Below are 19,545 nucleotides of genomic sequence, written 5' to 3'. Positions count from 1 at the left end.
ATTGCGATTCTTTAAGCTTGATTAATTTAGGTGATGTGTTAAAAGCAATTGTGGGTAGCTAAACAATTGAACTAATCCACTTTTTCTGAATATTTTGGTTTTAGATCACTGTTGTTTTTAGACTTTTTTGTGATCTAAAACCAAAATATTCAGAAAAAGTGGATTAGTTCAATTGTTTAGCGACCCACAATTGCTTTTAACACATCACCTAAAATAATCAAGCTTAAAGAATCGCAATTTGCACCAATAGACTAGATGCAAATTTCTACATGAGATTTTTGAATTAGAAATTTTTTAACCGTCTGACGCAATTTCCGTGAAAACAAACAAATCACTTTTTGTCAAATTGGGTGGCGGATTGCTTGCTAAAAAGCCTCGCACAAAAAAAAATTGTCTTGAACCGGACGCTCTGTTTAATGAATTTTTTATTTTGCAAGTGTTCTAGAATAAATATAGTCTACACATTTTTTATACAGTACATTTTATTTATTTACTATTAATATGATAATAGATATACAATTATTGTGAGAATTTGTTGTTGGGGATTGTGGGGTTTTAGGAATGGATGTGAGTGGATATGTGGGATTTGATGTTGGTGCTTATGTGGTTTTATGAATAGATGTGTAAGTGGAAGTAGGGGAGGTTTAGGTTGACAGGAAGGTATAGGTTAACAACAGTTTTTATCACAAAGTACAGCACATTCATTATAAATATACCTCACTTCTTTTAGTAAATCATAACCAAATACCCCACCCCAACTTCCTCCTCATTTCCCCATCCCGGACATGTTTATTATTTGTTTGACATAATCCTCCCCGTATTACTTTTTTTGTTTCTTATCAACATGTAAAAGGTAAACTGCATAGACACGAATAGCAATTAAACACAATATTGGATGTCACTTTTGGAACACAAAACCAGCACCTTGGACGCACAAGGAACAGCAACTTGATGCAGATATCTTTCACCACCATAGACTGCAACAGCACGCCACATTGGACAGCAACACCACTGCTATGTAAACACGAACCTATAATCAAAGTAAAATTAATCTTCAGCATAATTGGAAATGCTGTATGAAATTTAAAAAAAATATGCTACACTGTATCACTTCAAATATTCAACCTAAGTATTATATGGCAACATCATCTTATACCTATTGTTGAAACTTAAATTAATAAATTTACATGAAACTAGATGATTCACTTAAGATTTAAATAGAAATTCATTTAAACTTTAAAGAATACTCTACAGTGGAACAAATTGTAAGGATTATGTCTGCCACCAGAAATCCTTACAAAATAAACAAAACTTCTTTCAGTATCTGCCTTTCTTGCTTACAACAAAATCCCCTTTAAAAATCCATAACGGAACACATGACTGAAGGAAATAGCTGTTGACTTGACAAAATCCCAAAATGTTAAAACTAACCAATGGATGCAAAGCTTAATCACATTTTAATTGTAAAATCTAAACTGGATAAGATTGTCACCTTCGAATAGTGTATGTGTTCATGATGTTCACAGCAAAGGTAAATGAGACTTCCATGCAGCCTGCACGATTGGATGCAAGTCCTGGATTGGATGGCTGAAGTTCCTTGCATTAAGAGGTGCCTGCAATAAAAAATTACAAATGTTATGATAAAAAATATTATTCAAACAGTGTAGTCATTAATTTTACCATTCAGAACATTGTACATGCAGAATGTTACTCTGCTTCTGGACATGGTCGTGGTGGACAGCATGGTTTCCAAGTCTTTCAGCATCAAAATTTGTCTACAAATAAAAAATGAAATTAAACAGTTTCAGGCCACTCTCACTGCACATGTAATAGAATTTAATTAAATCAACCAAGAATAATAGCAATTTAATGTGATTTAATCGAATCAATTATACCAAGAATAATAGCAAGCTCAAGAACAACCGTCAACCCTAACCACAGTCCTAACCAACTTAAGTCTAAAACCCATCAGAAGTTCTCAGAAATGCCTAACAAGTAGCAGTCAAGCTAATTCAAACCCCAAACAAATGAAAATGGCGACTGAACCGAAGAAGGTAGGGGCTAAAGGGCTAGCCTGTTTTTTGGCATAACAAAATTGACGTTGACGAAGAATTCTTCGATGATTTTTTTTTTTTCAGTTTTTCAAACAAAAAATAATTGTGTATAATGAAAGTTACTGAAACAGTGAAATGAAACTAATGTTTTTTTAACGCTGAAAACAATCTAAGCCATCTAGCGTTGTAAACAAGAAATGTTTAAAATTTAAAACAGTAAAATGAAAAGGATCCCTTCTCTAGCTAATCGAGACTTACTAAAATTTCTACCAATGCGCTTTGCTCCTTGGAGAGGTTCCCGAAGGGCTTTTTTTTTGTGTAAAATCTGGTTTTGTAGTAAAGGTGTAAAGAAAGAAAAAAAACGGCGCATTCAATCAAACTCACATTTACAATATTTAGAAGCGTGCAAAGGTGAGCTTTGATGAAGCGCTGGAACTTTTAACCTGCGAGACAACAAGTTAGGTCATAAGCAATACTCGAGGTGTTGTTTAATAAATGCAAATGCATACCAAACTCTCCGTGAGACTGCCGATGCTGAAACAAGTCCGGTGATGACGGCTTTGCGGTAAGTGTCGAGTCGCATCACCTTCATCCACAAATCGAAACATTCCTTCTCGGTCGAAATGTCCAGCGGAGGCGATGGAATGATGGAACGCAATTCTTCCAACTGCTCAATGTGAGGAATGGTGGGATCACTAAAACAAACATCAATTCGTTATAGGTATTAAAGTTAAGAATTAAGTTGTTTTCTGTAAGTACCAGTAGACGAGAGAAGAAAAGAAGTTGGGGGCCAACAACTGGTTACGACGGATTTGTTCCGTCGATTGTTTAGCCACCGCATGCAATACGGAGCGGATCAGGTCAGCTTCAAGTAGGTCTGGTTGCGAGGTGTTGGTCAATACCTAAACAACCTGTAGAAATATTCAAATGTTTTCTTTCGATTTATTTTATTTGAAATAGAATTAGAAACAACATTAAATAGCAGATAAAAGAAATGACACTCACGCAATATTGTTGAAGATCGTAACCCTGTTCTTTCTCTTTAAGGCGTCATTCCCTGGACAGAATATTTTCCATAGTTCTGATCATGACCTAACAAGGAGAAATAAAAGGTATATTTATAAACTTTACATTAAATATTCACCACATCTATGCAGGGAATTTTAGTTGAAAGTGTCGGCGTAGCTCCAGGGAGATTACCTGGAAATGGAAGAGGAGAGAAGAGTGCGAGGCAAGTTTTACTGGGGAGCGATTAGTCATACTAGGCTTCCGGGTTAGACTCATGACCCTCTAAAAGTTTTCGTCGGATCATGCGCCTTCCAAGTCCCCGTTCGACCAGAGCCCTCCCCTCCTCCTGGTTTCACAGCGGGTGAGTGACCACCGGCGGGCGTTGGTTAGTGGTTAGTTAGGGAAACGGGGCCACAGAAAAGAAGGGAGCCCAGATATGCACTTGTAATTTATCTAACAACTAAACAATTTAGTGGTCTTGAATAACAGCATTCTCTCGTCAGTTTCACCATCCAATGGGTCAGTCTATGGAAAGGTGGCGACGGATTCAACTGAAAGGAAATTTAAGTAAGATTTTATCAATAACGAGGCGTAGAGAAACAAGTCAACAAAAAACAATGGAGATGAGCACTTCAAAAATATTGAATCAAATCAGCAAATCACGAATATGCACTAATTGTTGTCTTATGCCATATCCTATAGTTCAGGAAAAATCATTCTTTTGGGCGTCTAATAAGTACTAAATGAAGTACTAACTCCTTTAAAATCCAAAAGTAGACAAGCAAATTACCAAAGTCTAACAAGTGAGCTTTGTGGCTTACGGTCAGTTGTCACACAAAATTATCTAACATTAACTGCTGAAAACTGAAAATGAAAAGGATCCCTGCTCTAGCTAAATCAAGACATACTACTAAAGTAAGAAAAAACATAACAAACAAAAACAGGTAATAATAAACCTAATACTCACGCAATACTGCTACATTATCATAACCACAGTTATTTATTTTAAGGTGTTATTCTCTGGAAAGAATGTTTTCCAAAATTCTGATCATGATCAAAAGAAGAAGTAAAAGGAATTAGTATAAACTTTATAGTACAACTTACAGTAAAACTTACACCACGAATACACAAATATGAAGAGAATTCCAGTTGGATATTTTGCATTTGTTTCAATCATTATTCTCTTTCTTTGCAATTGAAGAACAGCCTGGATCATGCTATTTTCCTTTCACAAGGATCTCACTGTTTCAAAAATTCAGACATAAGAATTGATGAGTGTGAATTGCAAGTCAAGGAAATAAAAAATACTAATTGTTCAATCAACTACGCAGAATACCTATAATGTTGGTTTCACACTTAATCTGCTTTACCACATTACATTATGCTATTTAACAAACTTTTTGAAATGTTTAATAGTTCACTTTATACTGCATCGAAACGTGAAAAACAGCAACTAACCGTGCACTAACCATGGCAGTCATTGTTGTTATTAAACTGCAGTGGCACCTGGTGGCCAGGACTTTCCATTGATAGGAAAAGGGTGTGAAGAAGGTAGGGGCTAAAGGGCTAGTCTATGCCCCAGAATTGAAAACAAATCTGTTCGCCAGATGTCCTCAGTGTCCGAGCAATTTAAAATAGTTAAAAAATTACGACCAAAATCACCAAATCCATAAAAAATCAGTGCCACAGACAATTCTTTACGTAAAAAAAAGTGGGCAACCTTAGTTTCAACTAAACTCAATTTTTTTGCGTTTTTTTGAGAAACTTTGGGGGATTTCTCACTAGATGACAGGTATTTCCATCATCACGTGACCACCCGTACCCGCCCACAAATAGCTCTGGTGCTGTGGTTGCCCAACCCAAGAGAAGGTTGCCAAATCCTTTTTTTCGTGCTTCGTGTCACTTGTCTGGGTTTCGCACAGATTATATCAAATGTAAAACTGATGTAACATTCGCCAAATCTCGCCTAGTGTGAAAGGAAGTGTTGAAGTTAAAAAGTACATTTCTGAATTTTAGGGTAAAATTAATCTAACGCTCCCGATGAAAAATGGAAGTATTATACCACCAATCACAGAAATTGGTATTTGATGTTCAAAGTCTTCTGCCACATATTGACAGAAATGTAGGAAAAGATGCTGCAACTATTGAGCGGACAATTCAAGGAAAACTCGAAGAAATCACGAGGTACTAGCCTTATATTCTTATCGTTAATGTAGACTGTTGTTATTCCATTAAATTTCTTTTTAGCAATATTCAAAGACTAGATATTCTTGTCAATAAGGAGCTTCCTGTTCGAAGAAGAGAAGCAAGACTCAAGGTTGATCAGTTAAAACAGGATAGGCTCATGTTACAAGTATGTTTTTTTTAATATATATTTATATTTAAAATTCTGTGTATCTATATAAGTGAATTTTTTACTTAGAATGCCATCCATATGCTTCAGCAAAAAAGGATGCAGAGAGAGCAAGAAGAAGCTGCAAGAGAGGAGCTATTGACTCAGACATTCCAACCAAACAACAGGGAGACTTCACTGTACATTGACCAATCATTGCAACACCACACTGCTCTTAATGGCATTCATAGAAGCTTGGATGACATTTGGGAGACTGGAACTGCAGTGCTTGATGGCTTACGTACCCAGAAAAGTGTTTTCAAGAAAGCCCATCGAAGGCTCCTTGATGTAACATCAATGCTGAGTCTGAGTAATTCTGTTATGAGAATGATTGAACGACGATCTACTCAAGATAAATATCTGTTTTATGGATTGGCGATAATTACTTGCATCTTCATTCTTGCCGCGTTTTGGTATTTTCGCCAGTGATCGTTGTAGATCATGAAATATTTTATTTTTGCGATATTTCAGAAATTTTAAATAAACATGAAAATTGTATGCTATTCTGATTCTCGACTTCACGAAATTTTTCAAGATTACATTCATTAAATCCATAGATTTTTAGAATTGAATTTGTACCGAATGCTCACTCAATAATTTGTTCAACGGCGTAAATAGCGATGGAATCTGAAATCTGATTAATGCAAATGTTAGGTAATCACATTTGTTCAGAAGCTTGACATTGATGTCAGGGCTGGGGTTACTAAATAATATTAGGAAACTTCCAGGTTTTTCTTAAAATAAATAAATTATCCCGTACTTCTTTCTATGTTCAAATGGAAATATTTTAAGAGATTTTTGATTAGATTAGGTAAGAACAGAACAGAAATAACAAGGGAAACAACCTTTGGTTTACATTAATTGAATGGTTGTTATTTTTAAAGAAACTCGTTTTCTTTTCATTCATATAAAATTGTCGATTAAATAATTTAAGTAATTTATACAGTACAAGATTTTCATAAGGTTATAACGCAATTTACTATTAGCCTACTAAATGGTTTATCCCATCCCGCATCCCGCTATCCACGCTTTAGTTGTACTCCACAGTAATCAGTAATTTCGTCTGTTTGGTTGTTTTCGGTATTTATTAGTTGATTTCGGGAAATTTATAGCTTTTGTGTTGAATGAAATTAGACATTCAGTTAGGAAAAGAAGCATATTTCGACTTTGTGAGAATCCGTCATTAGATATCTGGAAGAACTTCGGCTCGATAAGAAATCCTAATGCTAGTATGACGACGGCTTGTGGTGAACAATAACTAAATAATTGGTGTCCCTGTTTAACACTTCGATGGAATCTATCATTCACTGAACACAACGCACAATGTTTGAAGGAAAACATATTCATTTCAGTCCTGTTGACCAGAAACCACTATGTTCTTTCTCAACCAAACTTTGTCGGCAAAGGAGGCTTAATGGCTTTGCTTTCTGCATCAGGTTTGTAACTTATTACTTTTACAAAAATGTGACTGATATGCCATATAAAGCAATCAAATTCTTGACATTTTAGACATATTCTTGAAGATTCTTCTGCTCCATTCCGAGTTTGCTCGTTTGTGGCATCTACTGGTCAAAACAAGTGTACTAATGTAATTTCCATGGCTCATCCAAAAGGGTATGCTATTTAGAAGTTGTGATGCTTTTTTGTTACCTAAAATCTGCATTGTGACTCTGGAAATGTCTTAATCTTAAACATAATGTAAATTTTGATTTTTAGGCTGTGCAATACCCATCTTCAATTAGCTGGTTTTCCTGCAGCTAAAAGAGACCGCAGGCATACAAAGAAGGAAAATGGCCAAAATTATTCTGCATCTTCACCCAATGAAAAAATGAGCAATCAATCTAATGAACCAACATCTTCTTCTATGGAGATGAGTGATGGAGATCCATACACATTCAGTGATGACACTGAGCTCATTACCAAACCAGACCAGATTCTGTCTGAAATCCACCAAAAACCCTCAGATATGAATAACCCACCTCACAATAGTCCATTGGTTATTGAACCATTGACTCCAAGCAGTACCAGCAGCAGTAGTGTTGACAGTAACACTGAAATCAATGTTTGCAAAAGTTTACCTGCTGTACCACCCTTGGGTAGTAATGGTATGAAAGCCAACTCTCGGATAAAGTCGGAGGTCAAGTCGAAATCTATCATAATATCAAGAAAGAAGAAACCCATTATTAGTACAGTGGCACTGAAACCATCTGGAGGAATTTATCCACTTCCAGCCGTTTTACAACAGCTAGATAATTCAATTAATGGGAACAAAACCCAGTACCTCTTGCCTAAACCTATTGATGAATCGGATGACGAAGAAAGTTCTTCTTTTGGTGGTGGTTTATCTCAATACATCTCTGCTATTCCACTCCGTTCCACAACGGACGCTCCTCGGGCAGTAAAGCTAGAGCGAAGCAAAAGAGAATTTCGACACAGATATCTCCAATTTGCCCAAACGATCGATGCAGAAGAAAAGTTCCGTGGCGAGTATCAGTCAACTGTTATTAATAAACTCGTAGAAGCGGCTCGTCGCTTTCCAAATGAGACTGGTTTGTTGCTGCAAGGACGCAATCCCACTAGCTCCTCGACTGGATTCAATCCTTCCAGTCTAAAGATCTTCTCCAAACGTCGGTGCAGCTTTCGTCGCGCCAGTTCAGGTCATCTTACAACGGACTCTGGATGCCCCGAGTTCTGTTTGCCCTGCTCAACGCTGTGCAGTCGACACATCCTTTATAGCGTTGATCAACAGTTGTTTGAATTTTGCTCTGCTCGAGGAGGATCAGGTAATAGTTTTCCAAATATTATACCTTGAAAACCATTTTAATCGTTTGATCACAATCTTCTAGGTTCAACACCGTGCGGAGCCCCAGTTTTGGCTATTCATTCAGGCCTACCATATTGTCCAGCACATGCTGTTCAAGGTGACGGAAATGGTAACAGTTCTTCGGCTTCAGCCAATACACCTAAAAATGTCGAAGGCAGCGACCAAATGAGTAACAATGGAGGTAACCAAGGAAGTGTGTCCAGTAAAACCAATCGAAGAAAAGCACGTTCCCGCTCAACTTCGTCATTGGGACGTCATTCTCGCCGACTTCGCAATCGTCGCCGAGCTAAGCGAATTGGGTCCAGTGGAGGAAGTGAGACTCGTATCCACTGCATCGAAGCAGCCGACAATGGAATGGAACTAGATGTGGAGACTGTTGATAGTCCCGAAAACTGTTCACCAGCCTATCCAACGCCGGCACAATTGATACCTCACACTGCACACCCTGTTATCAATCCTATGGCGGCTTCTGTTGATCATGAAGCGGAAATTCTAGAAGATCACGACTTAAAAGAGTTGCTCAACCGTCTGCCTGACGAAGCCTTTCAGGTTCGTAAACTCTTAACTTCGTATGTGTGAGTCAATTTAGAATAACGGGAATATTTTAAAACAATTAGGAGATATTTGCCATGACACAAGCTGCTGCTTCTTCATCTCGTAACGGTCTATTTGTTCCCATGCCAAGCCGCGAAGAAGCTGAAGAGTTGGAGCGTGTTCTAGCTGTAGCCGAAAGCGCAACAATGGGTGGCGTTGGTCATCCAGAATCCGATCTGAGTGACTTATCATTAATTGACGATCACACTTTGGCTTTGGCTCATGACCTCATTACCTTGGGTGCCGGGGCTTCAGCTCAAAGTATGATTATGGGTAACGATGCATCGGTTTCAAATCATCTCTACCTGGACAATCTCAGTATTCCTCATCAAACAATCCATCCAGGTAACTTCTATTTAATAGCCACTTGCTTGTTTCCTGTTGTTAAATTGTAATAATATTTTTTCTTCTTCTTGGAATCGTATTTATAGACGTTTATACAACAGAAGAAGCCTTTTCTTCTTCGCCTATGCTGTCCAGAAGAAAGAGCCTATCGATGATTCCTGCTGGGCAACACGCCAGTCCTGCCAGGGGCTCTAGCCCACCGAGTCTGAACCAGCATCACCATGACGGCAGTTTCATCGATGATAGAGAAGGTTCTGCTGCTCATCCATTGTAAAATAATAATAATAATAGAAAACTAGGAGATAAGGGGCAGATATGTTAACAGTTTAAATGTTGATCTATGCTAGCACTCCCTAGAACCCTACGTTACTCTTCCAAGATGAATTAATTGGCTATCCTACTTTACGTATAACCTTTTTAAATAATTTGATTCAACGAAGGAAAGGTATGAAACGGGCAAAACAAAAACAAACAAAAAAACGATCCAGAAAACCAACCCTTTACTGATATTCTCATCACCTGTACGGACCCTCTGTGTAGTAGATGACATGCTAATGTAGCTGCACTACGGGTACTTTTTCTTCGACTCTGTTCACTACATTCACATGTTCAGTTTCTCTTCTTGGGTTGTTTCTCCTTTGCGTGTCACCTATTCCCCCTCCACCTGACGTTTATATATTGTATTGCTGTGCACCATTGTCATTAGTCTTGTGCAGTTGGTTCTCTCTGAGCTATGTGATATTTATTTGCCGCAAGATCCAGAAAACGCCGCTGTGTTTTTTTTTGTGGGTTCTCTTTTAATATTTCACGTGAAAACATGGAACAAAAGGTCCCAAACACTGGAAAGAAGAAGAAAAGAAGTTGATTGATTGGTTCGCTGAAATGGACCAGGGGAATTCACCTAACATATTTATCACTCTCTCTACCTGTATCTATTCTGTCTTCATTTAAATACTGTTAAGCGCTGTGTGTCACTTGGTGGATGTTCAGTTGTTCATGTTAACACGTAATGGATATTTTCCAAGTCAAAATAGAAGTCGACTCGGGTGGACTGATTGCCATTAACGCAATACAGTCACTTGGGGAGACTAGACGCTTTTTTTAAAATGCGAATCCTATATGAAACCAATAAGTTTGTCCATGGATTCTTCCGATGTTCTTTGTATAACCTTGTACGTGTTGCGTCGCCAACCTGCGTTTGTCCGTTCACGTCTTGTGTACAGAAATGCGAAATACAAATGGTGATCGTTCTCTTAATTCAAAATAGGTCTTTTTTCACCGCATTTCCCTAGTTGTGAAGATATGAACTGCATCAATAAAGAGGTTACCTTAATTCCATTTATACTCTACAACTTGGGATGAAACATAAATTGCTCCAATCGCTCAATTACATAACAAATTACCAGCAATGAAAATATCGTTACTTGTAAACTAGAAGATGTATCCTACGATTGTTCCAATTCGACAAGAACTCCGGCACAGTCTTTAGGATGAAGAAATACAACAGGCTTTTCATGGGCTCCAATTCGAGGTTCATCCGTCAGACAGCGGATACCTTTAGCTTTTAACTCTTTCATAGCGTTGTGAATATTGTCAACTTCAATGCAGATATGATGAAGACCTCCAGACTTGTTTTTGTCCAGAAAACCCTGTTACAGAACACATTATTTAATATTTCAATTGAAAAAACTAACTGTAAACAGTATAAACCTGAATTGGTGATTTTTCTCCTAAAGGATGAAGGAGCTCTAGTTTAGTGTTTCCCAAGTTGACGAATACAGTTGTGACTCCATGATTAGGAAGATGTTGGGGTTCTGATATATCAGCTCCCAAGATGTTTTTGTATAGTGAGGCAGATTTAGCTAAATCAGGAGTTGCTATGGCGATATGATTGAGTCTTCCCAGTTTCCAAAGAGCTTCTGGCACAGACTTTGATGTAAAAGACCTTTTAAATAACATGTTACATACAGAGGCCATATTTTTCTTTTTTCTAAAACTTTTCTTTGTCTAATTTTGGTATTTCAGGGAGAAAAAACTCTTGGCTGTCGGCTGATTTATCTTGGCCCTCAGAGAGTAGTTCCAGTTCCTTGAGACGTTTTCTCTCCTCTCCTGCTGGTTTCAGGACAGTATAGAATCTATGGAATCGGAGACCTGCGAGGTAGAAACCATACACAGTCAAGCCAACACAACCCAAAACAATACTTCGATGAACAGTATCTAAGATCTTCTCTACTCGCACTCGGTTTCGTTTCATTCCAGCCCTTTTCTGCAATGAAATAAGAAATACGATAGAATCTGAAGTGCATGGTGTCGAACGTGTTAAAATTTTAAAGATTTTGACAAGAAATTGAATGTGATTTCTTTTTTTTTAAATTTTTTTGATTGCGTGTCGAATGGAAGTAAATATGTGAAAGCATCTACTTTTAAATAATAAACGTTAAATTTCACGTACCGTACCTTACGATTGTTTTTTTGATTTCTTCACGATGAACTTTACCGAACTGCTGATTTACTGAAGGTGTTATTCAACTTCTAACAAGAAGGCTACAAAAAAGGCCAGTGAACTCGCCTGACCACGTAGCGGCAGAAGTTGAAACTATAAAATATCTCAGTCCACTCAGTCAACTCAGTCAGGCTTGGCCTTCGGCATGTATATTATAGTGACGAATTATAACCAGATCCCTTGCTGCGCGGCAAGTTCTACTTGACTAAACTGTTTTTGTTTTAAATAGAAAAATAGTGTTGATTTCCTTTAAATGTATCCTACTTTAAAAACCATTTTTGATGTGGTCGTTGAAATCCCAATCTATTCCCAAGCTATCACTTTTATCGATCTCGATTGGCGTTCTCGGAATTCTTCATAGAGTTTGAAAAAATAAATAAAAACTTTTACAATAATACGCTGCCATAGAAGCCATAAACGGTGGGTAAAAGGTTTCAGGCTATTGCGAATTCAAACGGAAGAAAGAGAATAAACGGAGCATCAGACGAAATGTGACCGCTGACCAGGTTCTAAAGGGCAACACAAAAATTTGCTTATCCCGGGATACAGCTAGAATCTCCAACTACTTGAGAGAGAAGAAGTTCGTGGGTTTGAATAAAATTTCATTCGTTATCACACCAATTTATATGACTTTATAGCGGGATTGAAAGTGCAAAATTCTCGTTGCGCGTATCGTCGTAGTACGAAGACGAATCCCGTTCATCTCTTCTTTTCTTTTGTTTCGCTTTTAATCAATAAAAAGCAAACCATAACAATCCAAAAATAAATATCGATTGTGAATTTTAAACATGTACTATCGTAGGATAAAGAGACACCGAAAGGAAAAGCATTTAATTACGGTGTGGGTGAAATACTGATTCAGCACAAAGAGGGATAACATATATCGTATTTTTTTTTTATGTTAGCAACAATGACGGAGGCTTACAATATTATATAAGTAATAAATCTGTCGGTGGATTTCTTGTTTTTTTTTGTCGTCTTTTCAAATCTCTCTTCACAAGGAGAGTGGGCGCGCATATTCAATTAAATGTGTCGTTACAATATATATATAATGGGAGAATAAGGGAGGGCTGTGTGTCAATTTTAAGACGTTGTTTCCGGAGAGGGGGCACAGTGCAATATTATAATTAAAAACAAGAACAAATATCAAGGGTCTGGGGAAAGTAAAGGGATTTTGGGAGAAATATAAGATCATCCTCGTCAATTAAAACCTCATTCCTTGATCCTTGTATGTATAAATGTTTTGTCGCGTTCCCTCTGTTTCTTTGTAGTGGTTACCAGTCTTGCCGTGTGTCTCCTAGGTACTAAATCTGAAATCAATAAAGAAAGAAAAAAAACGGAAACGGAAATTTAATCTCCAGCTCAAACTTTGCCAATTGGAAAATTTTATTTCTTTTTTTCATTTTCTTTCCGCTATAAAATAAAAGTTTTTCTCTCTTTAACATCTAATCGAATTCTAAACTGACCTCGTGGTGTGTGTTTGTGTTAGCTCTTGGCCCGTTCCGGTCAAGAGATGTTATGGTGCTTTGATCGCTGCTGGTGCTACCGACGGCTGGCTCATCCGTTTCTCATCCGATCTGCCAAACATGCAAAAATTGAATTATGATAGGCTCTAACCTCTCAAATTAAAATGGTGGCCTCTCCAACAAATGTCAAGAGGTATAACGTAGATATCTTACCCATCAACGGCGATAGGAGAAGATTGGTTGCTCCTCTTACGGCGTTTGCCGACCCTTTCGAGCTTGTCCTGGTTCTGTTTGATTTGGTTGCCATATTGACGGCGAAGCATCTCCAATCGGAGCCGACTGCGTAAAGCTTCAATCGGACTAATGATGGATAACTGCGAGTGATGATTTCCGGACGAGCCGCTGTGTGATTGGCTCTGGCGTTTCGAACGATCCTTTTAATTTATCGAATAAGGGGTTCAACATCAAACATCAATCACAAACATTCTCGGGTATTTTTACATGCTAAAAATCAATGCGGGCAATGGAATTAACTACAAACTTAAATACGGATCATGAACAAGAAAAAGAATAAAATTGAAAAAAGAAAAAAAGGGAAAAAGAAAAATCAATTTACCTGGGATATCCAGCCGGAATCGTCGTCTAAACTTTGTTGTCTCTTCATGATTGGAACGGCAGGGAAATAATAAAGGTCACCATTTAAATCATCGCCATCTCGAATTGTGTCGGGGGGCCCGTCCGCGGGATCCATCAGAGCCCACATTTCAGGAATGGTCTGTCCGGCTGGAGGATGATGTGGCGGATGCGGCTGATCCATCGATCCGGCGATGGGCTGCCCCATCACTGCGCTACCGCACCAACCCATAATAATAAGCCAGACGGCGGCGAGTGTGGCCACGTGCCACCGCATTGATAATAGACGCGCCGTTGTTGATAAAAAATCTACGAAAAAAAAAATTGGATAAAACAAAAATGAAAATACAAATAAACATCATTTGTCTCATCCGGTTACACAGATGCCAACTCCGGCCTTGATTGTATCAGCAAAAAACTAACTACTTCATTTTCTTTCTTTCTTCTTTTTTCTGATTCGATCGTCTCATATTAAAAACTTGCAAGGCACATGAATCGCGAACCTAACCAGAACGGAAATGACACAGACTACGAAATGTCTAACATGTCGACTTTGAATGAAGATTTATTACGATTTCTTTTCTCTCATCTCAAAATAGCGCTGGGATGAATAAAAATGGAATTTCAACGAGCTCGTGCCGAATCTTCGCGTTCCCGAAATAACTATCAATTCCACCAAGTCTAGCGAATCATTGATTATGCCCAGACGCGAACTAACAATAGTAAACGACCGCCGTTGGTAATATATCAACCTTGGTATCGCGGTCTGGGCCAAAAGCTGGCCATTGTTTGATGGTTGATCCACGGAATGACGGAAATGGCCAAAAGATATCACAAGTAAAAAATAAAAATCAGATGTTGGCATTTGATGCCAACTCGTATGTCTGCCTACGGAAGTTTTGTTGTTGTTTTGATTAGATCGACATTTCTGCTCTAGACGGCTGCCCGACATAAACATACGCTCACTCACGCCACACCAATCTAAAAATGGCCGACGATGAGGTTTTTTTTTTTTTTTTTCTCGGGATAAGAAGGTTGAAGAGGTTTCTGATAGACCAGCGGTGGTCGTATCGCATTCGCCGACTTGAAATCGCACCATCAATGACGTCGCGACCGCTCGTGACGTCCTCGCAATTATTTCGAAAGATTACATTAGCCTATGCCTGGCGCACGTAAGGCTATCTCCCTAAACGGAAATAAGGATATTGAATTGTGTTTAAGTTGAACTTAACGGTAAACTTGAAAAATTGGATTGAACAATCAGACGCAAAAGAAACTTCTGCACTTGAACGGCTTGCCCTAACTGATAGTACAACAGTTTTCCCGTTAGCCTATTAGCCGCGCAGTTCCGCAACAACATTTCCTATTACGCTAATCAGATCACGTGATTGCACTCGTCGATTCTTTTGCCCCCATTAAGTAACAGACATTACGAAAATAGATCAAGCCGAAGGTGCCAAACGAATCGTAATGGCTTTTTACCTGTTTGTTACCCGTAGTATGACGACAATTGCTTGAATAAAGAGACGAAGTCAACAGACAATCGACGATCGAGGACACTTAGCACAATAGCACTTTAATTTAAGAATTTAAGAGTATCGGTTTAACGAGAACGTGCGCGTTTTACGTCACAGAGAGCATCAAAGAAGCGCAGAACGAACAATAGGTCACACAAGAGACACGCAATCGCCGGTGTGCGATGAAGTGTTATGAAAGGAAGAAGAAGAAGACTTTAAGGAAAAAGGAACCCCCGCCAATCCGTTCCGAAGCAAAAGTCGCTTCTTTTTTTTCTCTCTTCGAAAAACAAGTTCAATCCGGAAAGAAAAGAGAGGGAAAAAGAAAACGGCTTAGAAACGCACTAGCGGGAAGAGTCCGCGAACAACTGGCAGCCGAGAGACGAGTCCGCCGCTCTTTTTATATTCGCGCGCTCTCGATTGATCATTGAAGCCGCCGCAACCGACAACCCACTACCACCACCACCCGCCCATTTTGTTTGTTTCTCTCTCCTGCTGCCTTGTTTTTTCCTCATTTCTCTCAAGAGACTGCCAGTGACACAGTAAATCCTTGATAATTACTACAGTTACTTTTTTAACGAAATCGCTAAAAGCAACCACCTAGAACTACAGACATTTACTTTTAGCGAGAAAACGATTGTCAGGATTTCTAAGCTGTCCCCCCTCCAACAGCTTTACTTTCGACGAACACCAAAGTTTACGTCATTTGCGTGTAAAAATAGTCCAAAGCGCTGTTCGATGCATGGAGCAACATTTCAATTAGTTTGTTGGGTAACCAATTAATTAGTGGTAGCGCTCCTGTCTACAACAATCCCTAGCAAATGTCGAAACTTCAAAAAAACCAATAACAAGAAACACGCACGCACGACGAGATATAAAAACAAATAAGAAGGAGGAAACTACTACTACTACGAGCTACTTTACTACGCTTCCCTTTTTCGAGTAGTACCAGAAATATTGAGCAATCAAAATTTGTTTCATACCGAGAATCGGGTGGGCGGAATCACGGAAAGCGACTGGGAGTCTTTGACGCGTTCTGCAGTAACGTCTAAATATCGCGATGAACGTAAAAATGTAAACAAAATAAAAGCCGATAAGGGGAGAAAAAAAAAGCGACTCTTCAGCGCACCAGACGCCCCATGTATGTATATACACATATACAAGCTTATATACAGACACAGAAGGCCTTGAAATTCCGTTGACCTCAAAATCGATTGAGGCTATGCTGTCATAATAAAAACTTTCAATGGTTTCCGTTGCATCATCAATTATTTACAAAGTCAAAGCGTAACAACGAGACAAACCGTAACACCTCGTTTTAGCCACCATTAAATAATATACGATTGTTCCGATATCAGTCGAGTGGGCGAAGACAGAGAGATAATAAATTATAGGGGATAACACAAAAAAATAAGCAATCAATACTACTCATCACCGACTCTATCTACTCGATGGTTTAGCCCTGACATATCCCGTCTAGTCCATTATTGTCGATAAAGCAGACACACGTTAAGCTGCTTTTCGTTTATCAATTTTATGTATGACTTGGCTCTTTCTTCCATTACTGAGACATGTGTGTGTGAGAGGGGGATTGACGATCCTTGGTAAATGATAACCTCACAGTTGGTCGATACTTATAAGCAAATGCTGGAGGTTAAACAAATGGAGGCGACAAAAAAAGCGGTGGTTTCTATTTTTTTTTATTCCTCCTTCCATTGAAGATGAAATAGCTATCGATGGGAGGTGCACTGACCGCTTTGAGTGGATCCTAATCACCCAGGTCGCAGGGTCATGGACATGTCGAACACGCTTTGCATATGCGTACACATTTCCTCCGTCTTTCGTCAGCGACATAGTTCTCGTCTCTCAATCAATTTCTGTATTTTGCTTTTCTCTGCAGAAAAGAGATAGTAGTAGTGTAGTAGTACATTCTCCTATCTCCCAAACGAATGTATCTGTGTGTGTATATATATCGTGTCTTGGCACACTAATACAAACAAATACATCGAGAAGGAGGGGGCGATTAAGAAAGAGAAAGTAGTGCGGTAATGTAAGCCGATGGCGGAAAGCGGAGCCCAGCCAGCGCCCGATACGTCCGGATGCATTACTTAACACAGTGGTGTGGGGCTCATTTCTTTACATCAACACCGACAACGAAATTTGTCTTCGATAATAAATAACAACTGATTCATTTGGGGGAAGAATGACATGTCTAGCACGAGATGTAAACCGCGTGAGAGTAGGTGCAACCCGCGTTGCATTATTTAGTGGTGAAAATAGCCCTACGCTTACGTCCTATTGGGCTGAAACAGATGTGATTTCGGGACCGCACTGGGAAGTGATGGAACCAAGAAAAATGGAGGATGAAAATATGACGTGAATTCGAGACTTTCCACCCACGGGATGTTATTTATACTTGTAAAAGTCAGAAGGGATGAATAGTAAAGGAGCGCGAGCTTTTAGAAAAATTGGTTTTAGTAACTCGGGAGCGGGATGGATCGGATCATGTTTGCTGGGATCAGATGCAAACAAGAGAGGAATTAATATTTGAACAACGGCGTAGTCACTCGGTACACATAATCAAATTGAAAAAAGGGCCTAAGGCAAGTTTAATACGGTTGCTATCTGTCCTTGCAGCCAGTTGGAACGGTTACCTCTTTGTTTATCAATTTGACATTCAAAAAAGCATTTTTGTCAAAAATAAAACCATTACTTACAACGGGTGACGTCACAAGGTCAATTTGAAGAGAAACAGGCACGCAAAACACAATGACAAAGAGAAATGAGGGATGAATCCTATTAGGAGTCATAACGATAACGAGGTCGGATCTGCCTTTATAATGATGGAGCTGAAAGATGAGATGGGACACGGTAACATATGGATGCGGCGGATCAACTTTTCGGTCGAGTCCTGCAGCGCTACGTTTACGCCACTGGCTCTTGTGACACGTCCAGTCAAACTCAAAATGGAACTCAAACGACAAGTTATGTATATGAGACGGGTACATAATAAGAAAACGTCAAACTTCATGCCTGAGGATCCTGTTTGATCATTAGATCGTACTTGATGACACAATCCTCTACAGCAGCGGGAAAGTACGATGCCCAAACTATTCTAATCGCATTGATTCCGCACATTTAATACTGTTCCTTGGACCGAATAATTTGGTTTCCAATCAGACTACGCTTTGTCTGATCTAACCAACCGTAGCAAATTATTTATTTATCGGTGCGTACTTTCGGAATTACCATCCAATCTATCTGAAATCTCATTTAATCCCCGGCGGATAGGCCTATTTCATTTCATTAACAATAAATTCTTAGAAAAAGACCCACTAACTAACCAACGTGATCTAATTACATTGATGAAATTTAGATCTGTACATAACTTAATACTTAAATCAATTCAATAATGGAAAAAGAAATCAGAACTTACCTACAACGAAACTTGAAGATCAATTGGTGTAGAAGGGGATGTGCTGAGTGGATTTTTAAACAACCAGGAGACAGAAGAGGCTGGGCGTGTAGATGGGACGACAAATAAATACCCTGTGATGTTTTATAAGAGGGGATAAAAGAGCTGGTAAGTAAGCACTCTGAGATCTGGATTTTGTGACGAGATGTGTAACCGGACGGCGGTTTATATACCCCCCCCCTCAACAACGTCATCGCTAGACTCTGCCGCCATTGCGACGTCGTCGTCGTCGACGAACAGCGACCTTTACGACAACACCCCAGGACACAAGAGGAGGAGAGGGCGGGGGAGAGAGTGAAGTACAAACCAAATAAAAGATGGGCGGAGAAAACTTGTTTTACTCGGGATGAGTAGTGGAACGAGAATAAAGGCAGTAAAAGAAGTTGTCCCGTTTGCCTCACTCCTATAATCCACTAGTTAAGGGACACGGTTGAACCATCGTTGGACATCCCTTTGAAATACTCCGAGTGCCTCAATGAGTTTTGCCTGGCAAAGACTAACATTTTCGCTTTATCATCCACTCCTTGTACTATGTAAATAAGGGGGAAAGAGAAAACTAAAACTATTTACCTGCTGATCAGATGGTTCGTGGTCTAAGTAGATCTCTCTTAGACATTGCTCTCGGATGTGTGTTGCATGCACAGCAGGGGGGCCTCGGATCAAAGTGCGATCGTGCTCGCTCCTTCCTCGTCTGATGTTGCCGAGCAGAAAATTTGTAGAGCATATTGCATCAGCTT

General features: G+C 39.1%; 4 protein-coding genes and 2 long non-coding RNA genes across 11 annotated transcripts; 2 read left to right on the top strand and 4 right to left on the bottom strand.

Annotated features, from left to right (window-relative positions):
- Window positions 1–456: 456 nt before the first annotated feature.
- LOC124191506 lies at window positions 457–3,296 on the bottom strand. The gene is made up of 8 exons (XR_006873461.1): window positions 3,255–3,296; window positions 3,060–3,146; window positions 2,814–2,965; window positions 2,564–2,749; window positions 2,101–2,497; window positions 1,681–1,775; window positions 1,493–1,613; window positions 457–1,030 (listed from the first exon to the last, which is right to left on the bottom strand). It is a non-coding gene; the product is annotated as an uncharacterized LOC124191506 (long non-coding RNA).
- A 106-nt stretch (window positions 3,297–3,402) lies between these two features.
- On the bottom strand, window positions 3,403–4,659 carry LOC124191500. Its single transcript, XR_006873459.1, has 4 exons — window positions 4,399–4,659; window positions 4,179–4,304; window positions 4,030–4,106; window positions 3,403–3,613 (listed from the first exon to the last, which is right to left on the bottom strand). It is a non-coding gene; the product is annotated as an uncharacterized LOC124191500 (long non-coding RNA).
- Window positions 4,660–4,899: 240 nt separating this feature from the next.
- Window positions 4,900–5,957, top strand: LOC124191460 (Golgi SNAP receptor complex member 2-like). Of its 2 annotated transcripts, none has more exons than XM_046584701.1 (4): window positions 4,900–4,996; window positions 5,079–5,246; window positions 5,310–5,415; window positions 5,485–5,957. In XM_046584701.1, exons 2-4 carry the CDS (start codon window positions 5,110–5,112, stop codon window positions 5,881–5,883), a joined length of 642 nt encoding a protein of 213 aa, XP_046440657.1. In that variant the 5' UTR covers window positions 4,900–4,996; window positions 5,079–5,109; the 3' UTR covers window positions 5,884–5,957. The 2 variants fall into 2 exon arrangements, with proteins under 2 accessions (XP_046440657.1, XP_046440647.1); XM_046584691.1 differs by having other exon boundaries at window positions 4,929–5,007.
- Window positions 5,958–6,480: 523 nt separating this feature from the next.
- Window positions 6,481–10,481, top strand: LOC124191450 (INO80 complex subunit D-B-like). Its single transcript, XM_046584664.1, has 6 exons — window positions 6,481–6,890; window positions 6,964–7,068; window positions 7,171–8,237; window positions 8,301–8,827; window positions 8,896–9,217; window positions 9,304–10,481. Exons 1-6 carry the CDS (start codon window positions 6,778–6,780, stop codon window positions 9,489–9,491), a joined length of 2,322 nt encoding a protein of 773 aa, XP_046440620.1. The 5' UTR covers window positions 6,481–6,777; the 3' UTR covers window positions 9,492–10,481.
- Window positions 10,482–10,541: 60 nt separating this feature from the next.
- Window positions 10,542–11,804, bottom strand: LOC124191468 (methylmalonyl-CoA epimerase, mitochondrial-like). 5 transcript variants are annotated; one of them, XM_046584745.1, is made up of 4 exons: window positions 11,670–11,732; window positions 11,457–11,483; window positions 10,928–11,368; window positions 10,542–10,866 (listed from the first exon to the last, which is right to left on the bottom strand). In XM_046584745.1, exons 3-4 carry the CDS (start codon window positions 11,192–11,194, stop codon window positions 10,663–10,665), a joined length of 471 nt encoding a protein of 156 aa, XP_046440701.1. In that variant the 5' UTR covers window positions 11,195–11,368; window positions 11,457–11,483; window positions 11,670–11,732; the 3' UTR covers window positions 10,542–10,662. The 5 variants fall into 5 exon arrangements, with proteins under 5 accessions (XP_046440701.1, XP_046440682.1, XP_046440674.1 ...); XM_046584726.1 differs by lacking the exon at window positions 11,457–11,483 and having other exon boundaries at window positions 11,675–11,804; XM_046584718.1 differs by having other exon boundaries at window positions 10,928–11,483; window positions 11,670–11,760.
- A 689-nt stretch (window positions 11,805–12,493) lies between these two features.
- On the bottom strand, window positions 12,494–19,540 carry LOC124191494. The gene is made up of 7 exons (XM_046584756.1): window positions 19,379–19,540; window positions 18,770–18,882; window positions 16,317–16,381; window positions 13,803–14,128; window positions 13,400–13,620; window positions 13,187–13,297; window positions 12,494–13,030 (listed from the first exon to the last, which is right to left on the bottom strand). The coding sequence occupies exons 4-6, from the start codon at window positions 14,094–14,096 to the stop codon at window positions 13,237–13,239; spliced, it is 576 nt and encodes a 191-aa protein (XP_046440712.1). The 5' UTR covers window positions 14,097–14,128; window positions 16,317–16,381; window positions 18,770–18,882; window positions 19,379–19,540; the 3' UTR covers window positions 12,494–13,030; window positions 13,187–13,236.
- Window positions 19,541–19,545: the final 5 nt, after the last annotated feature.

The sequence above is a fragment of the Daphnia pulex genome, chromosome 1, assembly GCF_021134715.1.
Source record: "Daphnia pulex isolate KAP4 chromosome 1, ASM2113471v1".
NCBI classification, from domain to species: Eukaryota; Metazoa; Arthropoda; class Branchiopoda; order Diplostraca; family Daphniidae; genus Daphnia; species Daphnia pulex.
Note: the sequence above shows the minus strand (reverse complement) of the source record. Positions and strands in the feature narration are given on the sequence as shown.